The sequence below is a fragment of the Pan troglodytes genome, chromosome 21, assembly GCF_028858775.2.
Source record: "Pan troglodytes isolate AG18354 chromosome 21, NHGRI_mPanTro3-v2.0_pri, whole genome shotgun sequence".
NCBI classification, from domain to species: Eukaryota; Metazoa; Chordata; class Mammalia; order Primates; family Hominidae; genus Pan; species Pan troglodytes.
In genome coordinates this window covers 50,445,642-50,470,383 of record NC_072419.2, presented here as the reverse complement: position 1 = coordinate 50,470,383, position 24,742 = coordinate 50,445,642, and the positions used below count along the sequence as shown (strand labels likewise).

Below are 24,742 nucleotides of genomic sequence, written 5' to 3'. Positions count from 1 at the left end.
TATCCCAAAGTCATTTTAATTTTAATTTTAATTTTTTTTTTGAGACAAGGTCTTGCTCTGTAGCCCAGGCTGGAGTGCCGTGGCATGATCTCAGCTCACTGCAACCTCCACCTCCTGGGTTCAAGGGCTTCTCATGCCTCAGCCTCCAAGTAGCTAGGATTACAGGTGTGTGCCCACCACTCCCAGCTAATTTTTGTATATTTATTTATTTATTTTTCAGTAGAGATGGGGTTTCACCATGTTAGCCAGGCTGGTCTCGAACTCTTGACTTCAGGTGATCCACCTGCCTCAGCCTCCCAAAGTGTTGGGATTACAGGCGTGAGCCACCACGCCTGGCCTACCCTAAGTCATTTAAAAAAGTATATCGAGGTAAGAAATAAATTAATTTGAGTCTTAAAACATAAGAACAGAATATTTTCCAGATTACCAACTGGTAGGATGGCAGCCACATGGTTAGGCAAATAATTTTCTTCATTACTTTGGACTTGGCTTCTCCAAAGTTATTTTTTAAGAGAAACTATTATCTTCCTATATAAATTGTTCTTGCAGTATAAATTCATGGAATTAAGTCCCTCTTACTAAAGCATGTACAAGACACTTGTAGCAAGAAAGAAGCACTGTTAGAGGAATTTTACATCTACCACAGCTTTTTAATTAAATGGCATTACCATGTGCATTAATACAAAGTTGATTTCTTCAATGTAAAGTCCACACACAAATTCAGGTTTTTTTCCCATGGTTAAAAAGACTTGGAATTGCTGGTATAGGACACCGATCTGGCTTTTTGTTCACTCAGATCCATCCCATTTTGTAGCTTTTCTATCTCATTCCAAGTCATGATGTATCACACCGTGAGCCAGTCCTATGTATAATGACTTAAAACTTCAGGCCACGTCAGGTGTGTGAGTTAACAGGCTTCAGCATTCACAAGAGGTTCTCACCTTCCAAGTACTCCCCGAGTAATGAGTCACATTCTTGGAAAGCATCTAACTCTTTATGATGGAGATGTGCTTACATAAAATGAAATACTGTAACTTTTTAGTTTTTGGTATTTAATATAATTAGGGATGGGAAGCAGGTAAAATGAGAATTCACCAAAACTGTATTGAGCATCTACTAACCCCCAGGAAGTGTGCTAAGCCCTGGGAATTCAATCACGATCCAGACAATTCTTTCCCCTCAAGGATATATGAGATTTTTTTTTTTTTTTTGAGACAGTTTTGCTCTGTTGGCCCAGGCTGGAGTGCAGTGGTGCAATCTCGGCTCACTGCAACCTCCGCCTCCCGGCTTCAAGAGATTCTCCTGCCTCAGCCTCCCGGGTAGCTGGGATTATAGGTGCATGCGCCACCATGCCCAGCCAATTTTTCATATTTTTAGTAGAGACAGGGTTTCGCCATGTTGGCCAGGCTGGTCTCAAACTCCTGACCTCAAGTGATCCACCCGCCTCGGCCTCCCAAAGTGCTGGGATTATAGGCATGAGCTACCGTGCCAGGCCTTCTCAAGGATATATGAGATTTTATCTTAAGTTATATTTTGAAGTGGCAGCTTAAAAAGACATGTTTGGTTTTGATACATTTCACTTGGCAAGGTCTGAGAAAAAAAATACATCGTATTTCCCGCTTTTTCTTGTCCAAGAGATGTTGAGAAGGGCAGTTTAAATCCTGACTTACTAGCACTGTGAGACAGGACAAAGGCAGCTAGAACAAGTTATCTAATCTCTAACATAATCTAATGCTATCTAACTAGCATCATTAGGTTACAATGAACAGTTTTCTTTCAACCGGTCAGTTACTGAGCCTCTGGTATGAACGACGAGAATTTAAAATGTTTTATCCACGGCCAACTTCATGCTTCATGTTTAACAACGTTATACAATAAATTGTTAGATTTCATTTACAGACATAGGCCAGGCATTCCAAAGCCTGGCTGTAGTTAAGCTGGACACAGTTAAACCATCTTCGGCAGCCTATCTAGTTAGTTGACTACAACTAAGGTATTGGGGAATGACGGTGGATGGGGCCAGTTTTGCTTCAGGGAAAAACCCTCACTCTAGGGGTGGGCCACAATCAACGCCATCCAACTCTATTGCGCAAAATCATCTGTTCTCACGAAGCTTTGAGAAGTGCAGACGTGGAGCTGGAGATTGGCAGGCGAGGAGAGGCACAGCTAGATCAGCAGAACCAGTCCTGGTGATGGAGCGGGTGGCAGCTGTTGCACAGATCACCTTTTCCCGCCTACCATCTGAGCAACATTCAGAATCAGAAAAATGTAAAGAATCCTAAAATTCATCTCCTTTGGTGAACTGCCTAAATCTTTTTGCAAAATTTGGTGTGTAGGTGCATTTGTTTGGCAAGAGGATCTACAGTTCTTACCAGATTCTCAAAGGAGTCTACGCCTGAAAACACGAGATTCACCGATAAGGTTCAACTTCCTCACTTACTAGATGGAAAACTGAGAGGCCCAAAGGAGGAAAAGCAGTTGCCTCAAGACAAACAGCAGAGATATCAAAACCGAAGGCATTTCAATTCAATTCTAATTCTGGCTTCACACTATTGACCCTGGCCACGTCCAATACCTCTTCGCTTCTCTGCAGGACCTAAAAGATCACCAGGAGGCGAGGGCTGGTGTCCGAGTCCCGGAGAGGTCGCAGGCAGTCCAGATTCTAGCATCACAGAAACTCTGGCCAAGCGCTCAGCCGGGGACTGTCTGCCATAAAGACCCCCGCACCCTGTCCTCGCCCCCGCCCCGTGGAATTCTTCTGCATAGGTGACTCCACGTAGAGGACCAAGCGCAAGGAGATCCCGGGGCGGTGGAGGCAGAGGACTACTGTGAAGAATGACGCCTACTCACTCACCTAACAGAGAGGAGGAAGCAGGCACGCCCCAAAAGCGGGTCGGGAGCAAATCCACGCCACTGGGAGGAGGCAAACCGAAGAATAACAGGAAATTACGTAAGGCGCACGTGCTTCTGAGGGGGGCGGGTGCGGGGCGTTCGAGAGGCGCGGCCGCCGCCCTGCGTCTGCGCAGTCGTCGGCTGCCGCGCTGCCGAGTCACTGGGGTGGGAGGAGCATAAGCAGGGGGCGGGGTGCATGCCGGAGTGCGCAGGCGCAATGCGACTCCCGAGGCGCGGGCCGCCCCTTTGGCTGGTTTGGATCCGGGTCAGTTGGGCGCCGAGATTTGGGAGAGACGCTCTGAACTGACTGCACCGCATCACCGGAGCGTCCCAGCTGTGAGGAGGTAAGTGCCCTGACGTGACGGGGAGGGGCCGCAGCACTGCGTCTCAGCTTCCACTGCCGGTCTGGCCGCGGGCGGTTTTCCCCGGGCCCGCCCGCCTTGGGTCGCGTCGTCTCCCGACGCCTCCTGCCTGGGCCGGGCCTGGGCCTCTCCGCGCCCCCTTATCTGCCGCGGCCTGTGCCTGCTGGAGCTCCGAGCTCCACGCTCTCTCCTCTTCCCGCCTTCCCGTCCTCCCGCGGTCCCCCGCCCCGTCTCGCTCCTCCGCCGTCTCCCGCCCAGCGGCAGCTTCCCCTTTTCGCCCTCCTTGGCCGCCCTTTGCCCCTTCCAGTCCTTTCCCTCTCGCCTCGGAGCCCCATTCTCGTTGGCTACCTCTTCGGCCCCACTCCTTTCTTCTCCCGCATCCCTCGTGCCTCGCTCCGACTCCAGCCTCTCGTTCTGACCCCAGGAATCTCCCGAGGAGCGCAACTTTACAGCTGGAGACCCCGGGCGGGCAGTGCCCCTGGACAGCTCCCTGCTTGGCGTTGTCCCCACACTCCAAGCCCCGTCCTACCCCTCTGGGTTCTGACTAGGAATTTTCCTCCGTTCATGTTTAACCGCGACAGGCACAGACTCTGGGTGAAAAGAAAGAACTTTGTGCTTTGGCTGCAGCGCTGCGAGTATAAAGGGATGAGTGGGTTGCACGGAGAGGTGTGAATGTGCTTTTTGTCCTGGGGGCCGATTGTTTCCTCCCGGTCTAGTTTGCCTCTTAGAGTTGCTGGGCATGGTTTTCTTCCCCATACTCTACGCTTCCTGGTGGTCTGGGAGTTTCGAAATCTTTAATGTTGTGATGACAACGCTTACCCGCGCATCCCTTCTTGATCGTTCTTAGGTCGTCTCAGGGGCCTGGAAATGTAGACCTAGGCTTGGGATTCAAGGAGGTCTTGGTTAAAACGGCAAGATGTAAATAAGATTGTGACGCATCCATTTTGTTGAAAGAAAAAACCAGGAATTTGGCCTTTTGATGGAGGAACTTAGAAGAACTTTGTAATTTTTGTAAGGTTGTGGAAAATCCGAGGCAAAGTTAAATTGCCTGGTGTGATTTGACTTAAAGTAACTTCGAATAGGCTTTTTAAAGTTTCATCTCTTTGGAGATTGTTCAACTTCACGAGTTCACTGCAGTGAAAACGCCAAGACTGTCTCCCACAAATTTAATATTAATGAAGAAGGGCAAGCCAATTATATCTGTTGTCCGGAGTTAGTTGTACAGCCCTTTCTTTGAATGGGGATCTGGGGATGCAGAGGAGCCTAATGAGCCTTTTATAATTACAAACATGCTCTTCTCTAGCTCTTAAGGTTATGCCTAATGCTCACCTTTGTTCTTGGCTAAAATAACTGAGAAAAAAAGTGAGTAGTAAAAAAATGCTGGAAGTCTGAAAATGGTTTAGACAGAACTTCATTCCTGAAGTTTTAGTCTGTAGCCAGATTTTAATTCTGGCCTGTTTTGGTTTTTAGATGATAGATCTTTTAGTGTGTCAACAGGAATGTAAAGTTTGTATTAACATCTAGGGTGATCACCTGCCATGCTATTAAGTCAGCATGGTATAATTAAAAGTTACATATGTAGGTTCAGAGCCTCTTAGCACAGTGTTACATTGTAAGCTCTTGGAGGGCAGGAATGAGATTCTAGTCCTTACGGAAATGGAGTTTGGGCTTCTATCCCTAGCATTCATTCTAGTGCCATGCGCGTGGTAGGAATTCTGTAAATATTTGTGAAAGAAATGAATTTCTGCCTGTAGGGTTCAGCAGTGTATACTTAAATGTGATGTGTACGTAAATGCTGACTGATTTCCAGAGAGGGCTAAAGAGGACTTGGGGGGCGGTCTGCGGGTTGGGGAGATTGGCTCAGATGATTTATGAACTCGGTAAGGGCTGAACATTGACTAACGGATCATAAGGTAATTGAGGAACATTGTAAGTCAAACTTCAATTTAGTTCTACCAGCAGGAAGAATTTGTTTACAACCTGCAATAGTACTCTTTTAGATGATGTGAAGCTTTGAAAATATTGAAATAAGTGATTGCTCACCTCTCCCCCCAGGTATATAGGAATTGATTGTGTATTTGGGGGATCCTACCCTAAACTGAGAATTAGAGACTAGTGAAGCATGGGATTGTGTGGATAATGTTTCTTCATGTTTATGTACTTAAATAAACCAGCAAAATATACGTCGAGAATGTATTTAAATTATTTTTTTGTCCTAAGAAGTTGAGGTGCAGGCTGGCTGAATTTTTTTTTTTTTTTTTTTTTAGTAGCTGAATTCTTTTGAGACTGTTTTCAGTGTTCCCCAGAGAGCTCTGCCTAAAATACCTTAACTTCCGCAAATAAGTAAAGTGAAAAGTCCTGATTCCTTGCCTCTTTATTTTGCGCTGGTACTCCAATAATATAATGGTTACTTTATATCAAACATTATGACACCTTGACCTTTGGAATATTAGAGGTCTCACAATAACTTCGGAGCCACCTTGAGAAACGAGCAGATATGAATCAGAGAGGACCCAAGGGCCGGTGGAGAGGCGCTGCTCCCTCTGAGAATGCCCAAGAGTGGTGGGGGCGGGAGGGTGCGGGTAACGGCTTAGAAATAAAGAGGTGAAGTGAACCTTTTGCTTCAAATATTCTCTATTTCTATTTTTTTTTGTGGTACTTTTCTTCTGATTCTCACTGATATGTTCATAGATGCTGGTTTGCTTAATTTGTATTCAAAATTTGGTACTAATAACCCTGAGTGAAAAAATAATTTGGAGACTAGATTCAAGGGTTTATTAACAGACTTCTCTGTTGTGTTTCTTGTTGCTTTGGTTGGTTCTTCATCTACCTTTCTCTGTTTAAATATAAAAATCAGGTGGAAAATATGGAGGACTTTGATTAATCAAAATAGTTAAGAGATCATTTAGTGGTGCGTCTACACAATAGTCATTTCTGTTTTTTTTCTTTACTTTCAACCTTTCTTTAGGCTAAAGAGAAGTTTGTTTGTTCTCTTTTCTTTTTCCACTCGTGCACAATGAATTTTTTAGGGGGTTGCAAGTGTATAGTTCATTTATTTTCTTTCTTGTTTAACAATTAATTACACTATTCCAGGCTATGAAGAAAAACACAAATGGAAGTATCAACCTTACTGGTAGAGTGCATTTCTAATTCTGCTTTCACAGTGGTAACGTCTTGTTCTCTAAAACGTGTCTTCCTGTGAACATAGCTGTCTGGGTCAGGACTGCTCTAGAGAAATGCTATCATGTGTCATGAAAGTTATACTTAACTAGGGTTAGGCCAGACAAATACTCAGTGTCATTTTAAAGAATCAGAGTGCTATAATTTTAGCTATTCCCTTTTATTTCTGATGTCATTTTGTTCATAGGTTTCTAGACCAACTGGGGAGATTCCCGTTAAAAAGTATGTATACTGAAACATAGATTTTAGATCATCTAGTTTCCAAAATTGTCTAATAGGATTTTGGCATCAAGTATGTGAACAGTTTATATTCTGTCATAGTACATATCCATTTTTGGTATCATTTCATTTGTTTCCCTTTAAGAAATAAAACCTATAGTCTCCAGTTACCTACACTGAAACTTCCTTTTTGAAATAAAAATTTGCTTTTTTTTTCTAACAGTAATGGTAACAGGTATACTTTTGATCCCACCTGTTTTTACTTTGCTCACTTTATTTTCTTTTTTAGTGTAAACAGGAACATCGATAAGTAGTGTAAAAACTTGCACAATGAAATCCGAAGCCAAGGATGGAGAGGAGGAGAGTCTACAGACTGCTTTCAAAAAATTAAGAGTGGATGCATCAGGGTAATTAAATATGTAATATATTATTTGGAATTATTTGTTTACTCATTTTAAATAGTCCCTTTTCCCTAAAAAGCTCTTCCTCTTTTAATATTTCTCATTATTGAAAGAAGATATAAATGCTAATAGTGCGACATTCTTCCAGATTCTGCACAGTATTGTTTTAGTTTAAAAAGAAAACCCTTTGGTTAAATTTGAAAAGTAGCAGTTCATTTGCCCTCCCAGGTTGGGTGTTCTGGTTTTCGTTCACTTTGAGGAGGGCTCCCCCCGACTTCTTTTTAATCAAAGATTATCAAGCGGTGTCCCACTAGGGATTTTATCATACATCTCAAGGGAATCACAGTATTTTCCACTAAAAGTGGGTTGGCTCAGTGGAAATCTATGAAGACATTGTAGATTTCATGGTCTGTGATTGCTCAGTCTATCACTATGGAAACCTCTATTCAGTAGGGTTCTGTCACTGAGATCAATAACCTTGGACCCTTTGGCCAAACTAATTAGAGCACCTGCATACCAGCTGCTCTCTGAATGTTAGTATTTCACCCTTTGCAAAATGTTCTGTGTAAGACTCTTCTCACACCAATTCTTTCTCCCAGGCCAAAATAAATCAACATTTTTAATGGATATAAGAATTTCTTTTCATAAATGGAAACTAAACACTGGAAGCTCAGAGTAGAACACCCACAAGTAATAATCATCATCATTAAAGTTTATTATTCACTTCCTGTGCCCTCAACACTGGGTTAAGTACTTTGTGCACATTATTTAATCCTCACTACACCTTAGGACATGGGTACTACTGTCATTTCAGTTTACAGATGAGACTCACACAAATTAAATTACTTGCTAAAAGTCACATTGGTAGGACGTTGCAGAGCCAGGATTTGAACCTAGATAGCCTGTCTCCAGAACCTCTGCTCTTTTTTTTTTTTTTTTTTGAGATGGATTCTGGCCCTGTCGCCCAGGCTGGAGTGCAGTGGCGCAATCTCAGCTCACTGCAAGCTCCGCCTCCTGGGTTCACGCCATTCTCCTGCCTCAGCCTCCCGAGTAGCTGGGACTACAGGCGGCCACAACCACACCTGGCTGATTTTTTGTATTTTTAGTAGAGACGGGGTTTCACCGTGTTAGCCAGGATGGTCTTGATCTCCTGACCTGGTGATCCACCCACCTCGGCCTCCCAAAGTGCTGGGATTACAGGCGAGAGCCACTGCGTCCAGCCCAGAACCTCTGCTCTTAACCATCCTTTATGTGGTACCTTGAAGACAATAGGAAGAAATGCATGCAGTACCTAGCACAAAGTGAAAACTAGATGTTAGTTGTTGTTACAGCTACCTGCCTATTGCTAGTACTATTTTTGGGCTATCAAATGAGAAGATTTATGCTGATAGATTTGCACAGTAGATGTTATAGGTGCTCATATTTGCTTCCATGTTACTTCAAAAACATATCTTTCCTCCTGATGGTTTTCTAATATGGTCAACTTGCCAGTTCATATCAGTACTTTGATAAATTGTCTTGGGAAACAGAAGCAAAGCAGAGAAGCAGAGAGTTCCAGATTGTGGCTGCAGTGTATCCTTTGTGATTTCTTATATAGGAATAATTTTTTTAAATCAGGAAAATACTAGGAATGTGTACACACAATTATACATACAAATCTCTTAGTGTGTAATTTTGTATAAGTAACTCTTGATACACGGACTTCTTTCCTGATGTTTTAAGAAGTTGAAATGTAAAATAAAGCCAGGCCAGGCATGATGGCTCATGCTTGTAATTCCAGCACTTTGGGAGGCCAAGGTGAGCACATCACTTGAGCTCAGGAGTTTGAGACCAGCCTCGGCAACATGGTGAAACCCGTCTGCAAAAAAACAAAGAATTAGCTAGGCGTGGTGGTGTGTGCCTGTAGTCCCAGCTGCTCTGTAGGCTGAGGTAGGAGGATCACTTGAGCCCGGGAGCTGGACGTTGGAGTGAGCTGAGATCATGCCACTGCACTCCAGCCTGCGCAACAGAGCGAGACCCTGTCTCAAAAAAAAAAAAAAAAAAGTAAAATTAAGCCATTTTGGTATCCCTAAAAATTACTTGGAACATTATTTTAAAATTTTTCAAAATATATGGTCAAAAATTATGTATTTGTAAAACCACATGCTGCATGTTCTCACTTAGAAGTGGGGGCTAAACATTGAACACACGTGGACATGGGAACAATAGACACTGCTGACTACTGGCGTGGGGAGGGCAGGAGCGGAATGTGGGTGGAAAACCTACCTATAGGGTACTGTGTTCACTACCTGGGTCCAGTATACCCATGAACAATCCTGTGTATGTACCACCTGTATCTAAAGTAAAAGCTGAAATGAAAAAAATATATTTGTAGCATATATTCTGCCTTGAGTAAAATTATATTTGTAGCATATATTCTGCCTTGAGTAAAATTATAAGAAGGGAAGGAGAATATTTGAGAAAACGAAGTAAGAGAAGGGGTGAGTCATTAGCATGACTAAGCAGAAAAAGACTTGTGTAGTAGTGTATCATACATTCTAGTTGTTTTATATTGTTGCCAGTTTACAAATGGGATATCTGAGGATTGACTCATAAACTAACCAGGCCTTGCCAGGAATTTAGCATGATCCTGTTCAACAGGTTTTCCTTAGTGGTATTTGTCTTATTAGGACAAATCTGTATATATTTATTACAAAACAATATCCTATTTATCTGATTGTAACATAATACATGCTTATTATAGAAAAATTTACAAAAACAAAACAGGATAAAAACAGAAGTAAAAATCACAGTTTACCATAACCACTGTTAACATCTAGACCACTGGTTCATGATAGCCTATACTTATTTTACATAGTTGAGATCATAATATATGTATAGGTGTTTAACCATGCTGCTTTCTCCTTATAAGCATTCCCCCATATCATTAAAAGTTCTTTGTACACTTAATTTCTAATAATTTCCCAACATTTTACCATATAGATATGCCATAATTTAGAAATACAGTAATTTTTTTCTATTAGATATTTAGGTTATTCCCAGTTACTTTTTACTTTCAATTATGTTTTGTTGAACATCCTTTCATTTTAGTAGATTAATGTCGCTTTCTAAAGAATTTTTGTCAACACCATAGCATGTATAGTAGGAGAGGTGTGTGTGTGTGTGTGTGTGTGTTAAAAAAGTCTGGAAGGATTTCCACCAATGTTTGATGTTGGTAGTCTCTGGGTTGTGAGGTTATGGATGATTCTGTTTTTCTTGCTTTTAGATTTTTTCACGTTCTTTACTGGGAACCCATATTATCTGTATAATTTTAAACCGCAAAGATTTAACTGAGTAATATTTCAAGTTCATTAGTTGCAAAAGTTAGAATATTTTTCTAAAAGTTGCATAATATTTGAAAATGTATTCAGTGTTAAGTTAGATGGAGTCTCCTAAACTAAGTTTAGTTCCATGACTCTGGTTTGCCCGCATAAGATAAATGGTCAGTGTCATTAGCATTCTCTGGCCATAAGGCCTGATCTGCCCCAGGGAAACAGCCTGAAAGTCTATTTATATGCTGCTGCTGGGTACACTTACCAGTCATTCTTTGGCTTATGATTTTGCAGCCATGGGCTTTTAGGGATACTCTAGATTTGGTTTTGAAGGAAAATTTACATTAAAAGCTGAGCAATTTTTGAGAAACCCAAACTAGAAAAAAAAACGTATTGATAAAAGTTGTATTTGAGCTAGTGAGAACAATATGTTCTCCTCATTTTACAGTTTTTTGTAGCTGTAAACTTTGTTCTTGTCTTCAGGTCCGTAGCATCTCTGTCTGTTGGAGAAGGCACAGGTGTCAGAGCACCAGTCAGAACAGCAACAGATGATACCAAACCTAAAACCACATGTGCATCTAAAGACAGTTGGCATGGGTAAGAGCTTCTTATTGAGATGATTTTTATTCCAATATTATAATAGTATTGGATTTTCCTTTCTGAGTGTCCAGAAAAGAGTTAGGTTATGATATAGAACCTAAGACCCAATGATTAGATGAGGACCTATTCCTTCTTTTGCTGAATTTGCTGAGACTTTTTTTTGGCCTGGTCCATAGTCAATTTTTACAAATATTCTATGTCTGTTTGAGAAGATTGGGACTTCTCTAATTATTCTTGGGTTCTCTGTCCATTAAGTCAGGCTTTTAAATGTGTTATTGGAACCTTTTTTTCAATTTTTTGGTCAACTTGACTTAAAAATAATAGAGATGTATGTTGAAATCTACCCCATGGAAGTGTATTTGTCTATTTTCCCTTTAAATTCTATGTTTTTGCTTTATGTATCTTGAGGTTATTTTGTTGGATTTATATAGCATAGGTTTAGAATGTTTTCCTCCTGGTGAATTGAAACTTTTATTATGTAGTGACATTCTTAATCCCTCATAATGGCTTTTGTCTTAAAGTTTTCTTCTAGTTAGTGTTTCGCTTGTGTGTCTTTTTCTATTCTTTTTTTTTTTAAGACGGAGTCTTGTTCTTGCTGTGTCACACAGACTGGAGTGCAGTGTCACAATCTCAGCTCACTGCACCCTCCGCCTCCCCGGTTTAAGCAGTTCTGCCTTGGCCTCCCAGGTACCTGGGGTTACGCAGGTGCCCGCCACCATGCCCGGGTAATTTTAGTATTTTTAGTAGAGACAGAATTTCATCATGTTGGCCAAGCTGGTCTCAAACCCCTGACCTCAGGTGATCCACCCACCTCGGCTTCCCAAAGTGCTAGGATTACAGGTGTGAGCCACCACACCCAGCCTACTAGTCTTTCAAGCGTTCTGTGTTCTTGTATTTTAGCTGTGTTTCATATAAATAGCATATGACTAGGTTTTATTTTTTTCTGTTTTATTCAATGTGATCAGTTTGTTTTTAACTGCTGAGTTTAGTGCATTTACATTTATTTGATTATTGGTATCTTCAGAAGTGATTCTGTCATTTTACTTTATTTGTCCTGCTTTTTTCTATTTTTTTCCCACCTTACCTCTCCTCCTTTCCTTTCCAATTGCTTAAACACAATTGTTTTCAAGGATTTTGTTTGTTCTTTTCCTCTAGTGGTTTGGAAATGGCACACTTTGTTTCTATTCTTTCAGTAGTTGTTAGCCTTGATTTTACCATGCATGCTTTTAACAAAGACAAAAATTAATGGTATTTTAGCCCTTCTCCTTAGAAACCCTTTCCTCTGATCTCCTGACTTCCATGATATAGTTGCCCAATATTTTAGTCGTTACTTAATCTCACAGACTAGGTTTTATTATTATTATTTAAGCAGACAGTGTTTATTTAGATTTTTCTGTTTGTTTATAACTTCTTTCCTCACCATGCTTTCACCTCAGACCTCCCATATACAATCACTTACTTTTTTCCTAAAGTAGTTTCTTTAGTGAAGGTTTATTATTAGTAAATAGGACCTCTGCATTGTATAACTCCATATAAATACATTTGAAAGGGCCCCCGATGTTAAATACCATCATGTCCTATTGGTAAATAACAATCATCTGTATCCATGGGGGATCAATTCCAGGTCCTCCCCACTCACACGCCCCTCTCAATACCAAAATCTGAGGATGCTTATGTCTGTTAGACAGAATGGTATAGTGTTTGCATACAACCTATGCTCATTCTGCTGTATACTTTAAACCATCTCTAGAGTACTTATAATACCTACCACAATGCTTACACAGCACTTCACTCACACAGACTCAGCATAGTGCTTAGAGCACAGCAAATTCAAGGTTTGCTTTTTGGAACTTGGTGGAAGGGATATTTTCAGTCTGCTGCTGGTTGAATCCACAAGTGTAGAATCCATGGTTACAGAAGACTGACTGTACTTTGCTTTCATTTATCTGAAAATGTCTTTATTTCTTCCTTGGTTTTGAAAGATAGAGTTGATATAGTTGACATTATATTTCTAGATTGACAGTTATTTTCTCTTAGCACTTAAATTAGGTACAGTTCATTGTCTTCTGGTTTCGTTACATTGATATTGAAAAGCATACCTTCAATCCAATTGTTATTAATTTGGAAATAATCTTTCTAGTCTCTGGCTGCTTTTAAGATCTTCCTGTTGTCTTTGCTATTCTATAGTTTTGCTACAGAGTGTCTCTTATGTGGATTTCTTTTTATCCTGCTCCAGTGTATTTCCTGTGTTCATAGATTCTCTTATCAATTCAGAAAATTTCTTGGTCATTATGTCTATAAAAATCACTTGTCCTCTGTTCTCTGTATTCATTTCTTCAGAAATTCCAGACTTACTCTGTCATCTCTCTTAACTTTTACATTTTTTCCAAATCCTTGTCTCTGTACTGCCTTTTAGGTCAGAGGTTGGCAAACTTTTTTTGTAAAGCACCGTATGGTAAATTTTTTAGCCGTTGGAGGCCAAGAAGCAAAAATTCAAGGATATTAATAAGTTCTTAAATAAGAGAGAAAACTCCTACTCTACCCTGTTTGCCTGGGGTTGGCCGTCCTGGCTGGTGGACACATTTTGTCTTCAGTTGCTGAGACAGTCGCAGGATAGAGTGACTAGCCTGAAAGGAGAACCTTGTGGAATGGGTGGGTAGCAGGTAGTGCCAGGGTCAGTTCTACTTTCTGTCCCAGTGAGGCTCAGATCTCAGCATGCTCTTTTCTCCTTCAGAGATCCCAGCATTGGTTGGAGTCTTGAACTGAGATTCTGCCTCTCAATGATCAGCAGTTGCCAACAGTAGAGACCCAACATGTAGATGTTAGCTAGTGTGGGCGCTGGACAGTGGTGCAGCGTGTCTACTGGCCAGGAAGGCGGGCAGGGAGAATAGGGACAGGGGAGGATCCCCTAGCCTGGTCTGTGGCTCACAGTGCTAGCCCACTGGAGCAGTGTCCACAAGCTGTACAAAAACAGGCAGGGAGCCAGATCTGACCCACAGGCTGTAATTTGCTGGCCCCTGTTACAAATAATTCAGATTTATTTTCCAGTCAGTCATTCTTTCTTTAGCTGTGTGTACAAGTCCCCTCTTATCCATAGGGGATATGTTCCAAGAACCCCAGTGGACGCCTGAAACTGCAGACAATATCAAACCCATTTGCCATCAGTCAGAGCACGTTTTTGTTCATGTCTTCCACCCACACATTTAATGCCTTTTCCATCTTAACTAAGGACTTACATGCACTGTGGCTGTAACTTTCACATTTGAAGTGCAACAGCAAGTCTATCACAAATTTGTTTTTCCTTCTTCACAATTTTTCACATAGGAGATTGGTTCTTACCGTAGATCTTAGCAACCTCAGTATACGATTTATTTTTTTCCTTTCCTTGTTAAGTCAAGAACTTTCACCTTTTTACTTAAAGAAAGCTGTCTTAGTTCATTTTCTATTGCTGTAACTGAATACCTGAGACTGGGTAATTTTTAAAGAAACTTATTTCTTACATTTCGGGAGGCTGGGAAGTGTAAGAGCATGGCACCAGCATCTAGTGAGTGTATCATTGCTGCATCATAACATGGGGAAGGATATCACGTGGCAAGGGGGCTCGTGAGAAGTAGCCAAACCGGCTTTTATAACAGAGCCGTTCTTGTGATAACTATCCCTGTCCCTCAATAACCCTTTAATTCATTAATCTGTGGATGGATTAATCCATTCTTGAAGGCAGAGTCCTTTTGTGACCCAGTCACCCCCAAAGGTCTCAGCACTGATGCATTCGGGACCAAGTTGACAACACATGAACTTTTGGGTGACACATTCTAACCACAGCAGAAGCACTTCGTGGCTTTTCTTGGTATACCCAAACTGCTAGCATCACTACTGTTATACTGTGGGGCCATTGTTAAGTAAAATAAGAGTTACTTGAACACAAGCACTGCAGTACCATGGTAGTTGATCTAATAACCAAGATGGCTACTAAATGACTAATGGGTAGGTAGCATATACAGTGTGGATACCCTGGACGAAGGGATGATTCACATCCCAGGTGGGACGGAGCAGGATGGTGCAAGATTTCGTCATGCCACTCACAGTGGGGCGCAATGTAAAACTTATGAATTGTTTATTTCTGGAATTTTTTATTTAATATTTTCAGACCGTGGTTGACTGCAGGTAACTGAAACTGTAGAAAGCGAAACCATGGATAAGATGGGATTACTGTGTTCTGTTTAGCTTTTTAGTGTCTTGTTTGGTTCTTGTCTCTAATTCACTTAGCAGTTTTGAGTATCTTTTCTTTTCATTCAGTTCTTTATTTTATTTTATTTATTTATTTATTTTTGAGACGGAGTCTCGCTCTGTTGCCCAGGCTGGAGTACAGTGGCGTGATCTCAGCTCACTGCAAGCTCTGCCTCCCAGATTCACGCCATTCTCCTGCCTCAGCCTCCCAAGTATCTGGGACTACAGGCGCCCGCCACCACGCCCGGCTAATTTTTTGTATTTTTAGTAGAGACGGGGTTTCACCGCGTTAGCCAGGATGGTCTCAATCTCCTGACCTCGTGATCCACCTGCCTCGGCCTCCCAAAGTGCTGGGATTACAGGCATGAGCCACCGCGCCTGGCTATTTAAATATTTTATAGTTATCTTACATAGTGTGTCCAGTAATTCCCAGTATCTGAAAACCTCAGGGGTTGTAAATATTGTTAGTTTTTTGGTTTTGATTGATTGGCTGTTACCAATGATAGAAATGAATCAGAAATCTATTTAATAGTAATGGCATAATGGTCATTTGTAACGTTAGCCTCACAGTGGTTCTGAAGCTGCTATATTCAGGTTTAGGGCACAATATTTAGGCTTCACAGGATCGGTTTCAGTTGTCTGTTTGAGGTGCTTCCCTCAGACCCACTGGTCAAAGGCTCCCAAGCTTAGAGCTGGAACAGGGCAGGTGTTCTGTCCCAAATGTTTGGCCCAGGTGATTCAGTTAAAAAATACCATTGTCTCACCTCGTTCTATAGCTTGCTAATAAGATGATGTTGAAGTTTTTGAGACACAAAGACTTAGGCAGCGTGAAAATGGAGGAAGATGCATCTCTTGCAGGAAATTTATGAGCTTAGACTCATAAAGCTGAGGGAAGGTAAATTTCCTACTGTCATAAAGAATCTGTTTAGGACAGCTCCATATCCCAACATCTTCTTGTATATTTTTTTTCCTCTTTAGGTCTACAAGGAAGTCTTCACGAGGAGCAGTGAGAACTCAGCGTCGTCGACGTTCTAAGTCTCCTGTCCTTCATCCTCCAAAGTTTATACATTGCAGTACAATAGCATCTTCTTCCAGCAGTCAACTCAAGCACAAAAGCCAGACTGACTCACCTGATGGCAGCAGTGGGCTGGGAATTTCATCCCCTAAAGAGTTCAGTGCAGGAGAAAGCTCTACTTCTCTCGATGCTAATCACACAGGGGCAGTCGTTGAGCCTTTGAGAACTTCTGTTCCAAGGCTCCCATCAGAGAGTAAGAAGGAAGACTCCTCTGACGCTACCCAAGTCCCCCAAGCAAGTCTCAAAGCCAGTGATCTCTCTGACTTTCAATCAGTTTCCAAGCTAAACCAGGGCAAGCCATGCACATGCATAGGCAAGGAATGCCAGTGTAACAGATGGCATGATATGGAAGTGTATTCCTTTTCAGGCCTGCAGAGTGTCCCTCCCTTGGCTCCAGAACGAAGATCCACACTTGAGGACTACTCTCAGTCGCTGCACGCCAGAACTCTGTCTGGCTCTCCCCGATCCTGTTCTGAGCAAGCTCGAGTCTTCGTGGATGATGTGACCATTGAGGACCTGTCAGGCTACATGGAGTATTACTTGTATATTCCCAAGAAAATGTCCCACATGGCAGAAATGATGTACACCTGATAGCAAGAAGCTAATTCATATGCTTTAAACCAATGAAGGCTTGTCAAAGAGATTTAGTTAATGGCAGACCTTGTGGCCACTTTGTGTGAGAAGACATCTCTTTCTGCTCACTGTGCTTGCAATAAAAACTTTTCTTGGCATCTCAGTTAATCTTCATTCTTTAAACTTACTCTCTTGAGTTCTTACATACACTTCAAGGCGAGCAGATCAAAGAAAAATCCCCCTTATTTAGAAATGTTCCTGGGGGATGAAGAAACCATAATTACTTGAGACTGGCAGCGGTGGGTATATGGTAAAAGCCTTTGTAAAACAGTGCGTTTTTCAGATTTGTTTAAGGTTTGCTAGCCAAGGAAAGTAAAATGTGATTTTGTAACTGCACTAAACATTTGTCATGCTGTAGTTGCCAGCCTAGAATATTAGAAGTTACAAGACTGATTTAAACCGTCTCTGATTTAATGCAAGATATATTGTGTCTATAAAGGTTTCTCTTGTTATTGTTAAGCCAGAGATCTAAGGTTTAGATTCAATTTGAATAAACTAGCTGGCCTGCCCTCTATTGTTTGAGAGAGTTATTAACCATCACTAAATAAGCCCCTGCTGGTGCTATTCATCCTGAGACATGTTACATGCAGTTTCAAGTAAGCAGCTTGGAATGGGCTGCTTCAGTTGGAGGGAGGGGGTGTAATATTTGAAACGAGTGTGTGTCTTCACCATCTCCAGCATTTTAAATATATGGCGGTGTTTTTTTTTTTTGTTATCAGTTGTAATACAGGTCTCATACCTCAGTTTCAGATGTTATAGATGGTTACCTCTTTGAGCTGCCCTGTCACCCCAGCAACCCTAAAAGAGAATTTTGTACATTCTGTATCCCACAGATTTGGTCAACCATTTCAAAATTCCCTCCAGTTTGGTAAAAAAAAAAATCTGTCTTCGGTTTCAGCTGGAAGATGAATCCTTGTTTTTCAGGTGGCTCCAAAAAGAATGTTGCATGTGTTCAGACCATCCTAAGCAGAGCCACCAAATTTAGTGACAGTGTCTAGCCATGTTAGCAATAATGTTAACAGAAGCTTTTGTTTAAATTACAAAATACATTTATACTATTTACTAAAACTGCGCTGGCTGTGGTTGATTCATGATAATGGAATGTGGGCTTCAACAAATAGGTGATTTGTACTTGGGGGAGAGGGGAAGGGTGTTTACTAGAAAAACCCTAAGCTTAAGTAGTAGTGGGAGTCCTCTGCTGGTCATTGGTTTGGTGTGGATTTAGTGACATCTGAAGGCTGTGGTTAAAGCAAGGGAGCAAAATACCTTATCACAGCTCTAGAAGCTGTGACAGATATTTCCTAATAATGGTGACAGAAGGTACACTATTTAGTATATCTAAGGCAGAAATTCTCAAACTTTTGTAAGCACTTCCTTTACACTGACAAATTCAGGACCCAAAAGGTTTTGTTATAATCTCCAAAAGGATATAAATATTTACCATATTAGAAATTAAAACTAAGATATTTTTTAAATATTTAAAAACTCATTGCAAGCTAACAAAATTTTTGAATGAAAAATAGCTTTTCCAAAACAAAAAATAGAAGAGTGGCATTGTTCTACCTTTTTGCAAATCTTTTTTAATGTTTGGCCTAATTAGAAGACAGATTCTCATATGTTTCTGCATTCAGTCTCTGGGATATCGCATATTGTGTGGTCTCTGGCAAACTTTTGTACACTTGGGAGAATGAATGTGAAAAAGGCAACTACAGGTTGAATATTCCTTATATGAAGTGCTTGGGACCAGAAGTGTTTCGGATCTCAGATTTTTTTTAGATTTTGAAAGATTTGCATTACATGCTTATCAGTTCAGCTTCCATAATCCTAAAAGCCAAACTGCTCCAATGAGCATGTCCTTTGCTCCTCATGTCAGTGCTCAAAAAGTTCTGGATTTTGAAGCATTTCAGATTAGGGACCCTCAACCTGTAATGTTTTAGTACCATGTAAATAATTTTGACCTCAGATTTCCTAAAAGGGCCTCAGGGACTCCCAGGGATTCCCAGACCAAAATTTAAGCTTCTGGTTGTAAAGGTACCACCCCGCTTTCACCTCCACAACTAATGTTTTGGCTCACCTTTAAAAAAATTAAAACTGGGCCGGGCACGGTGGCTCACGCCTTTAATCCCAGCACTTTGAGAGGCTGAGGTGGGCGGAACACAAGGTCAGGAGATCGAGACCATCCTGGCTAACGCGGTGAAACCCCGTCTCTACTAAAAATACAAAAAATTAGCCGGGCGTGGTGGCCGGCGCCTGTAGTCCCAGCTGCTCAGAGGCTGAGGCAGGAGAATGGTGTGAACCCAGGAGGCGGAGCTTGCAGTGAGCCAAGATTGCGCCACTGCACTCCTGCCTGGGCAACAGAGCGAGACTCCGTCTCAAAAATAAAATAAAAGCTGTAGAGGAGTGGAGCTATTGTAATTAAGTAGTGAGCTATTCAAGTTCATGTTAAGTGGGCTTAACATGGGCTTAACACGTTCTTTGAATTAAGGCGAGTTCTTAAGCCTTTAAATCCCTTTTAGTTTGTTTTTCAAGCCAGCGCTCTGGTTATTTACTTAGTGCTGTATATTAGTGCAGCAGTCACCAAGAATGATGATACGTATTCTTTTCATAGGAAGGTGTTAGGAGGGTGTAAGTATTGAAAAGCGCAAAGTTCCAATGACCTAGTAACTCAAAATCCAACTTGCATGAAAGTTTAGGCATTCCAGATTTGTGGGAATAAGTTGTAAGTTATCTACATCTCAGCAAAATCTTCCTCAAAACATGAATCTTGAAGTTAAAAATTACTCTGCTCAGACCTAATTGGCCCAACTTTAACATTAGGGTCCCTCATTGGGATATTTGACTTTCTTTTGTGAATGTGATGTACCAAACTAATCTCCTTTCTCTGATACATCTAGGAAAATGGATTTGGTTTGTGGATTGAGGGATTAAGTCTCACTCTGATGTTCCAAAAAAGTAACATCCTGATTTCCACATGCCTTTATTTAACACGTTTTCATTGAACGTTCATTCATTCATTCAATAAATATCAAGTGCTTACAACACACCAGGGACACTGTACTAGATTCTGGGAATGGAACAGTAAGCAGAACAATATCCTTGTCCTCAGTAGAGAGAGGTGATGAACATGTAAGTTGTATGGAGAGAAAAAGAATTAGGAGATAGGAAGGGGTGGGCCAGGGATAGGGTTGCTATTTGGGGTGGGCAGAGAAGATGCTGTGACAAGGTGACATTTGAGCAGAGACCTGAAGGAAGTAAGACAGTGAGCCATGGGGGCATCTGAGGGAGGGGCATTCTTGGCAGAAGGAACCACAGGGATGTCAATGCAACTTGAGCAGGTGGGGTCAGAGAGAGATGAGTAGGGCCAGATCATGGAGGGCCTGGTAGGCTATTTTAAAGGTGTTGGCTCTTTGGCTCTTACTGTGAGAGATAGGGAGTCATTTGGGGAAGCAGAGGAGAGAGACATGACCAGACTTAACTTTTTTTTTTTTTTTTTTTTTTGAGACAGAGTCTTGCTCTGTCACCCAGGCTGGAGTGCAGTGGCACGATCTCAGCTCAGTGCAACCTCCACCTCCCGGGTTCAAGCAATTTTTGTGTCTCAGCCTCCCAGGTAGCTGGGATCACAGGTGTGCACCACCATGTCTGGCTAATTTTTTTGTATGTTTAGTAGGGACAGAGTTTTGCCACTTTGGCCAGTCTGGTCTCGAACTCCTGACCTCAGGCAGTCTGCCCACCTTGCCCTCCAAAAGTGCTGGGATTACAGGCATGAGCCACCATGCCCAGCTGAGACTTAACCTTTTGAAAGAGCACTGGCTACTATGTGCAGACTAAGGGAAGGCAAGGAGGACAGTTAGGAGGCTACTTCAGTGAGTCAGGCAATGGGTTTGGTGGCTTGGGCACTTGGCAGTGCAGGAGATAATACGTGTTCTGGAAGGTTTTTTTTGTTTTTGTTTTTGTTTTTGTTTTTTTTTAGACAGAGTCTCGCTCTGTTGCTCAGGCTGGAGTGCAGTGGCGCGATCTCAGCTCATTGCAGTCTCCACCTCCCTGTTCAAGCAATTCTCCTGCCTCAGCCTCCTGAGTAACTGGGACTACAGGTGCACGCCACCATGCCTGGCTAATTTTTGTATTTTTAGTAGAGATGGGGTTTCGCCATGTTGGCCAGGCTGGTCTCGAACTCCCGACCTCATGATCCACCTGCCTCTGCCTCCCAGAGTGTTGGGATTACAGGTGTGAGCCACCGTGCCCAGCCTGTTCTGGAATTATTTTAATCTAAATCCCTTCAGGGATTTGCCGATGGACTGGATTTAAGGTGTGAGAGAAAGACAGGAATTAAGGTTGACTCCAAAGGTTTTAATAAGTTTGGAGTCGGCTGGAGGGACAAATTTGCAAGTGGAAATTGAGAGTTTCATTTGTTCTTGTCAAATCTGAGATGCTCGTGAGATATTTAGAAATGTTGAGTAGGTGGCTGGATGTCTGACTGAAGATCAGGAGAGTGGTGCAGCCTGGGGATGCAGACTTCGAAGTCATCGGTAGAGGGAGGTTATGCAAAGCCATGTGACTAGAGACCTCCTCAGAAATGAATGTAGATAAAGAAGCCAGAGAATGAAGGTTTAGGACATTCCCAAGGTACAGAACTCAGGGGGATGAGGCGGAACCAGTAAGGCAGGAGCAGAACCGAGAGAGATTCTAGAAGTCAATTGAAAAAGGATTTCAGAAGGGGGTCATCAGCTGCTAGATGCTGGGAAGACCAGGAGCAGCCGCTATGTGCAGGCACTGGGTAGACACAGGTGAGCTGCAATATCTACTGTACAGCAGGTGCTCAGGTTTTTTAATAATTTAAGTTCTGAGGTACATGTTCAGGGCATACAGGTTTGTTACATAGGTAAGCATGTGCCGTGGTGGTTTGCTGCACCTATCAGCCCATCACCTAGGTATTAAGCCTGTTAAGCCCCATATGCGTTAGCGATTTATCCTGGTGCTCTCTCTCTTCCTGTTCCCCCACCCTACCCACAGGCCCCATTGTTCCCCTGTCTGTGTCCATGTGTTTCCATTGTTCAGCTCCCACTTATAAGTGAGAACGTGTTTGGTTTTCTGTTCCTGTGTTAGTTTGCTGAGAATAATGGCTTCCAGCTCCATCCGTGCCCCTGCGAAGGACATGATCTCATTCCTTTTTATGGCTGCGTAGTATTCCATGGTATATATGTACCACATTTTCTTTACCCAGTCTATCATTGATGGACATTTGGGTTGATTCACTGATCATTAGAGAAATGCAAATCAAAACCAGAATGAGAAACCACCTCATACCGGTCAAAATGGCAATTATTAAAAAGTCAAGAAACAAAAGATGCTGGTAAGGCTGTGGAGAAATGGGGATGCTTTTATATTTTTGGTGGGAATGTAAGTTACTTCAACCCTTGTGGAAGACATTATGGCGATTCCTCAAAGACCTAGAACCAGAAATACCATTTGACCCAGCAGTCGCATTACTGATTTATATTCCTTTGGGAATGGGTTTGGTGGCTTGGGCACTTGGCAGTGCCCAAGGAATATAAATTTATATTCCTTTGGGAATATAAATCATTCTATTATAAAGATACATGCACACCTATGTTCACTGCAGCACTATCCACTGTTTTTTGGAAAGAAGAAAATCCTTGCTTTAAACAACTCATAGTTTGGGGGAGGAGACAGCATGTGGGAAGGGCACTAGCTCAGCCAGGACACCTGCCTGGAAAGGCTTCCTGGACGGTGAGGCTCGCTCTGCTGAGCCTTCCATGGCTAAGAAGAACTCCAGTGGATTTCTGGGTGCAGTCCTTCTCCTTGTTCCGGATTTCCAGTTCTCTCCCTTTGAGGTTCCCAGAGAAGCAGTCAAGCTTGAGAAGTTGAGCAGGAAATAGAGGGAGAAAGTGACCAGGGAACAGAACTAGGGAGTGGGAAGAGATCTGAGATGAAGAGAGGGAATAGGCTAGCTACCGTTAAAACCAGTTTATAATTATTTCAAGTTTATTTTATTTTTTATTTTTATTTATTTTTGAGATGGAGTCTCACTCTCGCCCAGGCTGGAGTGCAGTGGCACAATCTCGGCTCACTGCAACCTCTGCCTCCTGGGTTCAAGTGATTCTCCTGCCTCAGCGCCCCCAATAGCTGGGATTACAGGCAGGTGCCACCACACCCGTCTAATTTTTGTATTTTTAGTAGAGACAGGGTTTCGCCATGTTGGCCAGGCTGGTCTCGAACCCCTGACCTCAGATAATCCGCCTACCTTGGCCTCTCAAAGTGCTAGGATTACAGGCGTGAGCCACCGTGCCCGGCCTATTTATTTTTAAATTATTTATTTATTTATTTATTTATTTTTTTGAGAGAGGATCTTGCTCCATCACTCAGGCTGGAGTGCAGTGGTGTGATCATGGCTCCCCGCAGCCTCGACCTCCCAGCCTTAAGCGATCCTCCTGCCTCAGCCTTCTGAGTAGCTGGGACCACAGGCATGCACCACCATGCCCGGCTAATATTTCAAGTTTAGTAAATTCCACTGGATTTGAAGAACTTGGTTTTTCTGAGGAAAGTCCGTTGTAATGCACATAACGCCACAAGAGGTCTCCCTTTCCCTGAAATGCACTGGTTTAAAAGGCGGGACAAATGGTAGCTTGTCAGAAAGCTCTGGGCAGGTAAGGCCAGTACCAAATTTGGCAAAGAATCTTACTTAAACTTTTACAAAGTCAAAGTATCCCTTTACCAGTAACTTCGTTTTGCAGTTTAAAACATGAGAATAAGGAGTGCTTCGATGTCAAGATATTTAATATTTAGGAGGGGTTCTCTCTTCCCTCTTTGAGGACTATTTTATTAAGCCTGAAAAGTAATTTAGTATGTAAGAGTAACTCTCATAAGAGCTAACACTGATTATATGTGTAATGTGTTCTGAGCCTTTTTACAGTATTAACTGTGTAATCCTCACCCAGTTAGATAAGGTAGATACTGTTATTCTTGATACCAATAATCCTCTGAGGTAGGGACTTTTACAGATGAATAATTTGCAGTTTAGAGAAATTAACAATTGGTCCAAGGTCACACAGCTTGTGAGGGGCAGGACTGGGATTTGAAGACATATCTAACTCCAAAACTACTGGATTCATGAATAAATGGATTCATGAATTTTTATGTTATTAAACAGTATCTTAATTTGAAATTTTACCTTGGTTTTGTTGTTGTTGTTGTTTTCTATCTATTTATTTATTTTTTGAAACAGGGTTGCCAGGCTGGAGTGCAGTGGCACAAATATGGCTCATTGCAGCCTCCAACTCCTTGACTCAGCGATCCTCCTTGCCTCAACTTCCCATGTAGCTGGGACCACAGATGTGTATCACCACACCTGGCTAATTTAAAAAAATTTTTTTTAATTGTAGAGGCGGGGTCTCGCTTTGTTGTCCAGGCTGGTCTCAAACACCTGGGCTCAAGCAATCCTCCAGACTTGGCCTCCCAAAGTGCTGGGATTACAGGTGTGAGCCACTATAACAGGCACTTACAGTGTTTTTAACCAGAGATTAAAATCAGATTCATCTGAGGAGCTTTTAAAAGAATTCGACTGCCCAAGTCTTCTCCCAGGACAATCTAATTCTGTAGGTCTCGGGTGGGGCTCTCAGATCTCTTTATGTTTTTAAGTTCTATAGGTGATTCTTATGTGTAGTAACCCTGGGTAGACAGCTACCCTAGGGAGCTGCTATGGATGAACAGTGGTTAAGTTCACATAGGTAGAACACCCTGCTAAGATGTAGCAATGGCTGCCTGGCATAAACATATGATTACGGTATTGAATCCGCAGCTCAAACTCCCCTAGCTTCCAGTTTG

At 42.0% G+C, this 24,742-nt stretch overlaps 2 protein-coding genes across 11 annotated transcripts in view; one reads left to right on the top strand and one right to left on the bottom strand.

Annotated features, from left to right (window-relative positions):
• GDAP1L1 (ganglioside induced differentiation associated protein 1 like 1) overlaps positions 1-2,969 on the bottom strand; it is a 67,677-nt gene extending 64,708 nt beyond the window's left edge. Inside the window, exon 1 of one of the 3 annotated variants that reach the window (XM_016937949.3) lies at positions 2,855-2,969. The gene's annotated coding sequence lies outside the window, so the exon portion shown is untranslated. The remainder of the gene's footprint in view (positions 1-2,854) is intronic. The other 2 variants (XM_063802539.1, XM_063802538.1) reach the window with 2 other exon arrangements.
• Positions 2,102-17,414, top strand: OSER1 (oxidative stress responsive serine rich 1). Of its 8 annotated transcripts, none has more exons than XM_016937161.4 (5): positions 3,260-3,920; positions 6,622-6,656; positions 6,943-7,060; positions 10,849-10,962; positions 16,171-17,414. In XM_016937161.4, exons 3-5 carry the CDS (start codon positions 6,984-6,986, stop codon positions 16,856-16,858), a joined length of 879 nt encoding a protein of 292 aa, XP_016792650.1. In that variant the 5' UTR covers positions 3,260-3,920; positions 6,622-6,656; positions 6,943-6,983; the 3' UTR covers positions 16,859-17,414.
• The last annotated feature ends 7,328 nt before the right edge of the window (positions 17,415-24,742 follow it).

What these genes read in the sequence shown, in the direction of transcription:
- OSER1 (XM_009437201.5), top strand. Translation starts at nt 6,984, where the DNA reads ATGAAATCCGAAGCCAAGGATGGAGAGGAGGAGAGTCTACAGACTGCT. An exon ending in TTAAGAGTGGATGCATCAGG is followed by an intron (nt 7,061 to 10,848) that starts GTAATTAAATAT and finishes TCTTGTCTTCAG; the next exon opens with GTCCGTAGCATCTCTGTCTG. An exon ending in TCTAAAGACAGTTGGCATGG is followed by an intron (nt 10,963 to 16,170) that starts GTAAGAGCTTCT and finishes TTTCCTCTTTAG; the next exon opens with GTCTACAAGGAAGTCTTCAC.